General features: G+C 27.0%; 3 protein-coding genes across 8 annotated transcripts in view; 1 reads left to right on the plus strand and 2 right to left on the minus strand.

Moving 5' to 3' along the window:
- The window catches only part of LOC100573131 (transformation/transcription domain-associated protein), a 9,450-nt gene extending 7,498 nt beyond the window's left edge, over positions 1 to 1,952 (minus strand). Inside the window, exons 1-7 of the mRNA XM_029486320.1 lie at positions 1,875 to 1,952; positions 1,686 to 1,805; positions 1,331 to 1,504; positions 958 to 1,251; positions 636 to 854; positions 357 to 548; positions 56 to 292 (exon numbers count right to left, since the gene is read on the minus strand). Of these exons, the coding sequence (XP_029342180.1) occupies positions 56 to 292; positions 357 to 548; positions 636 to 854; positions 958 to 1,251; positions 1,331 to 1,504; positions 1,686 to 1,805; positions 1,875 to 1,952 (1,314 nt within the window). The remainder of the gene's footprint in view (positions 1 to 55; positions 293 to 356; positions 549 to 635; positions 855 to 957; positions 1,252 to 1,330; positions 1,505 to 1,685; positions 1,806 to 1,874) is intronic.
- A 1,340-nt stretch (positions 1,953 to 3,292) lies between these two features.
- On the plus strand, positions 3,293 to 6,918 carry LOC100168612 (transmembrane protein 65). Of its 2 annotated transcripts, XM_001942846.4 has the most exons (7): positions 3,293 to 4,025; positions 4,248 to 4,373; positions 4,505 to 4,516; positions 5,564 to 5,605; positions 5,669 to 5,736; positions 5,807 to 6,010; positions 6,364 to 6,918. In XM_001942846.4, the coding sequence occupies exons 1-7, from the start codon at positions 3,776 to 3,778 to the stop codon at positions 6,475 to 6,477; spliced, it is 816 nt and encodes a 271-aa protein (XP_001942881.1). In that variant the 5' UTR covers positions 3,293 to 3,775; the 3' UTR covers positions 6,478 to 6,918. The 2 variants fall into 2 exon arrangements, with proteins under 2 accessions (XP_001942881.1, XP_003245280.1); XM_003245232.3 differs by lacking the exon at positions 4,505 to 4,516.
- LOC100167810 (synergin gamma) overlaps positions 6,906 to 7,871 on the minus strand; it is a 31,852-nt gene continuing 30,886 nt past the window's right edge. For all 5 annotated transcript variants that reach the window (XM_008185963.3, XM_029488069.1, XM_029488072.1 and 2 more), the window contains 3 exons: positions 7,550 to 7,673; positions 7,338 to 7,480; positions 6,906 to 7,278 (listed from right to left, as the gene is read on the minus strand). In XM_008185963.3, the coding sequence (XP_008184185.2) occupies positions 7,126 to 7,278; positions 7,338 to 7,480; positions 7,550 to 7,673 (420 nt within the window). In that variant the 3' untranslated portion in view covers positions 6,906 to 7,125. The remainder of the gene's footprint in view (positions 7,279 to 7,337; positions 7,481 to 7,549; positions 7,674 to 7,871) is intronic.

A 7,871-nucleotide genomic window follows, 5' to 3' on the forward strand; every position in this document is an offset into this window, starting at 1 on the left:
TCGTTATAATATAGTTAATTAGTATATTATAGTATATAGATTAATAATTACTTACTAAATGTTGACTATCTGTGCCATTATAGTAGTTAGAAGTGTACACCAAGGAAATGTTTAAAAGATCTGACTGTTCCATTTCGTCTCCTACACGAACATCAACAAGATAAACTTTATCCGATGAGTCCATAGTCAATAGAGTGCGAGCATTCATCCAGCTGCATGCTAATATTGTGTATGATAATTTTATTTTTTGTAAAATACAACAACATAAACCATCTTGATCATTGATGTTGACCTAATATTATTGAATGATAATATTTATTATGTAAACATTTGAAAATCACATTAAAAAATGTAACCTGATAAAAGTAGACCGTATCATCTCGCGTAAAAGCTAATACTGGGTCCATAATTCTATGGCTTGAATTGGATGTTTTATTAAATTGTATAATGACAAATTGCCAAGATAGTAATGGTAAACATGGACGCGATGAAGTTATATTATTTGATAACAGTAGTTCAGTATTTGGCCGAATTGTAACAATGATTACCTTAAAATTAAATTTAAAATCATTTTTTGTCAACATATACATGATTTATTGTTTTTGCAAGTACCCTGCAAATAATAATAAATTTACTTTAGATAAAGTAGCCATTGCAATTATTACATAACCATTCATAGGATGACTAGCTAATTGATTGAATAATAATGGTTCAATACAACACACTTTTCCACGGCCACCAGAAAATAAACATTTTGATTCGACACTACGTATTCCAAAATTTCTTTTAAAATTTAACTCAAACACAGAACCAGCACTGTTGTTCACAATAGCTAAATTTGGCAAATCTGAGAACTAAAATTAAAATTTATGAATACAATATAAATTATGGAAAACTACTTTAAATTTGTCAATAAAATTGTCATGATTAGCAAAAGTAGTTTTATTTAATACTCACTTTTATGTGCAACACCGTAGTACCCGGAGTATGTGAATCATTCATGACCCTTAGTGTTTTACAAGTAGTAGAAGAAGAATCAAACACTATTATTGTTCCATTTATGTATCCAACAATTAATCGAGAACAATCGTGATTAAAATCTATTGCAGATACTGCACCACAGTTTACAGCTTCATGATACCATTGGAATGTTTGTAAAGAATCAAATAAAATTATAAAACCTTTGCTTGTACCAATGGCAATAAGAAGTGAAAACCTAATAGCACTAGGTTGTCCAGCATCAAAACGTTCCTAATACAAATATTTAAATACTTCAAATGCGTTTAACCATATATTTATTTAAAAGACGAAGTAAACTTAATAAACTTACACAAAAAGAATGCATTTGATTAGAAACAGGCTTCAGAATTGTATGCCGTAAAATTCGTCCAGGATCGGATTTTAAGTTTAAACATTTTGTTAACTGTTCTGTGTTCATATGACTGCTACTTGAGCTACCTAATGAAGCAGAATCAGCTCCTGAATCATACCATGGTACTTTTAACTAAAATAAAATATTAATTCATTATTATAGTACTTAATTAAATTATTAGGTATGGTTAAATTAAAGTATTTAAATGTTTAAATATGTACCTACATTTCATTAAATACTTATTAATTAAAGCTAGTAATAATATGTAATATATAACAAGTTATAAGAGATTATTTGATTGTACATAATTTACTTTTCTCTGGCAGACAGTTACATCATCTTCACTTAATAAAGAAACATCTTCATCATTTAATATACTTTCTACGGTAGGAATATCATTGACTTTAGGAATATTGAACTCTTTGTCATCAATCTAAATAAAAATAGTTACAAACTATAATAATTTATATAATATGATATAATCATAGAAAGTAATAAATACTTCAGATGAACCCAGATCTAGTGATTCTAATATGTTCATTAAAGATTGTTTTTCTGGATCTATTCGATGTGCTTCCATTTCAAATAAAATTACTCAATATTAATTAATTTTCATTCTGTAACTAAACAAATCATTTAAATCATCAAACACAGGATAAAAAAATAGCTAATCATATAATAATGCAATAATTTGGCTCATAACTATGAAAAGACCAATGCACATAAGATGGACAAAATTAACAGAAAATTATATAATAGGCACTAATAGTTGGAAAAATATAAATAAAATCATTTACAAAATAAACACAATTTATTTAAAAACATACCATATATCATGAAAATGTGATATAACTAGTGCAGTCATACGTATATTAACACATAAAAAAAAACAATATTATACGATACGGCTATCTATAACAGTCCTACTAAGGCATTCGACAAGGACTCAAATAACAAGGAATTTAAATTTTATTCAATTGAAAAAGTTACAGCCACACGGTGATTGCAAAAACGTCAATAACAATCAAAACATATTAATTTTACAAATTAAGTGAGTAGAGTCTGCTGTTTTTGACGGTACTATGTAGTGGGTGTCAAAGTCAGTCTTTCTGGTTTGTTTTATAATGACTGCTCCATAACTACAATAATATCTGTCGCCTGTCATCGTGTATAAGGTTTTTTTCGAAATGATCGTTCTGCATTAACATAATATATCAATACGGCATGCCTAGCAGTAAAAATTAATATAATAATGGTAGACCAAAAGTAAAAATGGAAATTGAAGACACTTGACCAATCGCGGAGCGCGGATCCTTTGAAAAGTTTGACTTATCGATAAATGAGTGAAACGAGTAAATTAAGCAAAAGTTTAAAGTTGTAATGCAGATAGCGACTAGCGACAAGCGACAAGAGATATTTTACTAATTTTTGTTTTGAATATTTAAAATATATTTTGATCACGGTAGAATCTAAAATCTAAATAATATTAGTAAATCTGAATATTTTGATATTTTAGATGATAATGTTATCTATTATCATGAACATGAAGATCACGGTTTAAGTTAGACCGTGAGTTAGACCCATCTTAAACCGTGGTGGTACCATAGATATATACAACAAACTAGATAGCCGTCTTTTTCTTGTAATGGAAGTCGGCCGCCACCGTAGTACAAAGACGGCTATCTAGTAACTAGATTAGTAACTGTTGTTGTATATTAGTAACTGTTGTAGTTGTATATATCAATGTGTGAAACCTGTATATTATCTTAAATCGTGACCATACCCAAATCCTTGATATTTATTGACCGTGGTATTGGACTATTTTGGTAACGAAAACTGAACTTGGTATAGATTATTATCATAACAAAGTATTGATTTGAATTTTTGATGTGTGGGCCGTATGGGTGGGACTGTGGGCCGTTTTCATATATATATTATATAGTATATACTATATACTATATTTATACTCTTTTTACATGTCTAAGTGGGTGGTGTTTCGGCCATCGGGTGATGACGATATGGACTCGTTTCCCTTGTTTATCGTTAGTTATAACTGTGGTTATAACATAGAATTCCATAGTTATAAGTTATAACTTCAAACTACTACGATAATATTTTTTTTAGTATTACTATATTTTAGTTCATACTTAATACTTAATAGTGATTAGTCAGTAGTGAGTAGTGACGATTATATTTTAATATCGTAATTTATTAATTTGTAATATTATAGTTACTTGAGTTACCATTAGATATTTAGATATTATTATACTAATTACTATTTACTGCAATTTATGCTACAGTCCAATTATACTTCGAACATTTTTTGGAATTACATTAATTACTAATTAGTATTATTCAAATCCATTTAACTGAATAACTTAAGTTTTTGAGTATTAATTTAAAATGTGTTCAATATCAAATAAAATATGGAGAAATGCCTTATGTGTATGGGAATTCAGCCGTACAAAAAATGTCTCTATGATCAGTCGACTATGTACAGCAGCAATTACAAACTCTGAACAGGATGACGATAAATCATTAACTAAAGAAAAGGCTCACACATTAGTAATGAATTTGACGAACGAAGAAAGAGACAATTTGGCTTGGTGCTTAAATCATTACGAATCGGAAGAGACCAAAGCAGAATATCGAGGTTCAGTACCTTCTAAGGCTATCATGTGTTTTGGACTGTTTGCATGACATTTTTATCCAATACTTTCAAAATCCATTCTTTTTTAATTCCTATTTTGAAGCTAAAATTAGACCAACATTTTTCATCAAACATAGATTTATTCACTAGATGCCTAGTAAAAAATGCTTAACATTTACTTACTATGTGTTGAAATAAACATAACTCATCTATACTGACCTCTAGGTCAATTGGCTGGGTTCAGATGGCGTTCAAAGTTTGGACGCCCCAGTAAAGTACCTGAACTAGGAGATGTAGATCCAACAGGCTCTTACTGTCCATTGCCAGAAGAATGGCTATTAAAAAAATACGGTACCTACCTACTTACTTAACATTTATACTGAATGCATAGCATATTATTATATTAAATTATATTTTGTTAATTCATCATTTGAATACTAATAATTGTGTTCTAAATATTATTTATTTCTTACAATGGATAGAAGAAACTAATAGTAAGATAACTATCACTAAATATTAACCATTACCGTCAACCGAGGTGACTTGAAACAATTTTGACACACTTCTTAGGATTATGAGCTTAAAAAAAATCGCACTGGGCAACAAAAATTATATTTATTTCCGCTTACGTCTAATGAATAGAATAAAATTTTCAATTTAGTTTTTTGATAAAAACTCGCTTAAAAAAAAATAAATAAAAAACACATGTTACAAGTCACCTCAATTTTTAGGTGACTTGTAACAACTATGAAAATTCAACGTAAAATTCAATTCAAGAACATTAGAGTTGACTTGTAACAAAATATTTATAAATGTTTGCATGCTTAAAATTTTAGTGAAATCAGAATTTACCTTTCTTACTTACTTTTAATGTTAATAAAAAAATAAGCGATTGAAGTTTTTTTACCATAATTACCAAATTAAGTAAGAGGGACTTTTTTTGAAAATACCATCAAATTAAGCATACAAAAACAAACATTTAGAAAAAAAAATTTTTCAAAAAATCGCTTGGAAGCTAAACTGCATTTTATGCGTTTTTATGATGTTACAAGTCACCCTTAGATTTTTTTTGAAAAATATAACTAAAGCTATACAATTAGGAAAAAAATATTTTTAAACTTTTAATTACAATATTCTTCTTTTGAAGTATCCTTTAATGTATATAAAATATACAAGCCCCTAAACTCGATATCTATCACTAAAATCTAAAGCACTTTTGAAAGCAATGATAAAATCGCTGTGATCATGAAAAATTTTTGGCCATTTTTTTCGGAGGTAATGCTTAGACCAATCGCATGGTTGAATATAACATTTATAGTCATAAATACAAAAAATATATTTTTAATGGAGGTACAATTAAATTATATCAAATACCTTGATAGATATCATGAAATGTTTAAACAAAATCAAATTGTTACATCTCACCTTGTAGTTCCAAGTCACCTCGATTGACGGTATACTAAACTTATAAAAAAAAATTTTTAATTAATGCAATTGTTACATTTGTATGTTAATTCTGTTTAATATTTAATTTAAATTAGCGGAAACTGTACCAGAACCAACTAGAGCACAATTATTTAGAGGTAAGTAATAAATACTTATTTAAAATTAATGTTGTTATTTGATCAATTTTTTTTCTTCAACAGTGGGATTGCAAAATGCTATTCCTTTTATTATGTTTGGATTTTTGGACAACTCAGTGATGTTAATATGTGTATAAAAACAATTACTTACTACTATTAGTATATAATATTTATGTGTTTATGACTATTCTTCATTTTTAGGGTGAATCAATTGAAAGAACGGTTGGTGCTGTAATTACTATATCGACTATGGCTGCAGCTGCAATTGGTAATACTTTCTCTGATATTCTTGGAATTGGCTCTTCATATTATGTGGAACAATTGGTAATCAAACTTGGGTTAAAACCACCAAATCTAACACCTATTCAATTGGATATGAAATGTAGTAGACGAGCTGCTAATTTAGTAAGGTTAAAAATATATTAAACCAAAAGTATTAACTGAAGATTTAATAAGTTCTTCATTTAAATACAAGTTAGAAATAATTATTTTGGATTTATAATTAAAGCATAATTTTATAAAAATGTGTAAACATTTTTGCTAAGAAATATTTACTATTTACAATTTATATTGCAAGGCATTTTTTTTTGTAAATTTCTATAAACATTTATTGTATTCTGAAAATGAAAAGTGTACAGACTACAGGCACTATGTCATTTTTATTTAAAATGAGAAGTTATTCTTTTATCATTTATACTTTGGTTTTAGTCTTTACACACTTCAGTTTTAAATGTTGTATTAATTCTTATTATTATTAGGGAAGAACACTTGGAGTTACTCTAGGATGCTTTTTGGGGATGTTTCCTTTACTATTAAAAAAAGATGAAGAATCTAAGGATGAAAAGTCTGTTGAGGAAGAAGATGAAAAATAAAAATAATATTTATTTTCACAGGTTATAAATAACTTTTATTCTGACTGATTCCTTTGAATAATTATAATACAGAACATAATATAATGTACCTAGTGTAATTATTAGCAGTCATTATATTCTTAATATTTTCTTTTATCTGAGCGTTAAGAATTAATCTAATCTTAGCATCTGTTCAATTTAAATTTACTGCTTTATTTCAAATTACTAAACTGTAGTGTCTGTAACGTAGTTAAATATCTATATGTTTATTATTTTTAGGGGCTCTGTATATTTTATACATAGTTAGTTAATAGTTTTTTTATTAATTTGTAGTTAATACTATTTAATAGTTTTTATTATTTTACAAGTTTATTCTATATTTACTGTTTATTTATAATTATTTATACTATTATACAATGTATTTTTACCCAAAAAATAAATTATAATTATTGTTTTCTTCAATGAGTATAATTTTATTGAATAATATAATGATGGAATAAACATATTTAATAATTATGTATAATAAAAGTCACATTATCTTTAATAAATATAATAATAAAATAACAATTCAATAAATAAAATAAAAAATAATTACTACAATTCACATAACTGTAGGGCTAAGATGTTTATAAAAGAGAGTTCTAAGTAAATAAAATAAATAAAAATGTATTACTTAACAGAAAGGTGAGACGTTTGAACAAAATTCATCAATAAATTTATACAAGATGAGTGGTAAAGGTTTAACATGTATTCAGTAGAATCTGTACTGCAATTGCATTTGCATAAGTAACATGGTATGAAATCCTTTGTTGAACCTAAAACCTAGTTTTTCCAGATAGTTAAAATATATTTTATAATTATGTACAAATTATTGAATTTACCTCTATAGTATTAGTTGATTTAAAAGTACAATTATTTAAGTATGTTTCCAATTTAGACAACACATCATTTAATCTATCTTCTAATGATGGACAATAACAGCTTTTAAGTATTCGCTGACAAATTTGACTTATCAAATTTAATTCTAAAACATTCAAATCAAAATAATTTAATACTTTGATTTTCAAGTAACACAAAATTTATTTATCCATACGTGTCATATAGTTTATCCCTTTATCGTGGTTTATAACTTCCATAAGTACTTTATCATCAGATATGCTTGAAAATGTAGTAAAACCTTCTAGCAAAAACTCCAAACATTTATTTATGCATTGTACCTATACAAATATATTGTATAAATAAGAGATGTGAAAAATTAACAAAAATTTACTAAACTTCATTAAATCAGCAAAAATGTGTATGTATACCGTGTGTCCCAAAAAGCAAGGGCCACTTTACCACTCATTACCATATAAATATTTTTCAATTCTGTTTACGGGACATTAAACTAGACTAATGGATCGTACATTTCTATG

This window comes from Acyrthosiphon pisum, chromosome A1, assembly GCF_005508785.2.
Source record: "Acyrthosiphon pisum isolate AL4f chromosome A1, pea_aphid_22Mar2018_4r6ur, whole genome shotgun sequence".
Lineage (NCBI taxonomy): Eukaryota > Metazoa > Arthropoda > Insecta > Hemiptera > Aphididae > Acyrthosiphon > Acyrthosiphon pisum.

Excerpts from the sequence above, each read along its gene's own strand:
- LOC100168612 (XM_001942846.4), top strand. The coding sequence starts at position 3,776 with ATGTGTTCAATATCAAATAAAATATGGAGAAATGCCTTATGTGTATGG. Across the intron at positions 5,606-5,668 it reads TAGAGCACAATTATTTAGAG|TGGGATTGCAAAATGCTATT; the intron begins GTAAGTAATAAA and ends TTTCTTCAACAG. Across the intron at positions 5,737-5,806 it reads ACTCAGTGATGTTAATATGT|GGTGAATCAATTGAAAGAAC; the intron begins GTATAAAAACAA and ends CTTCATTTTTAG.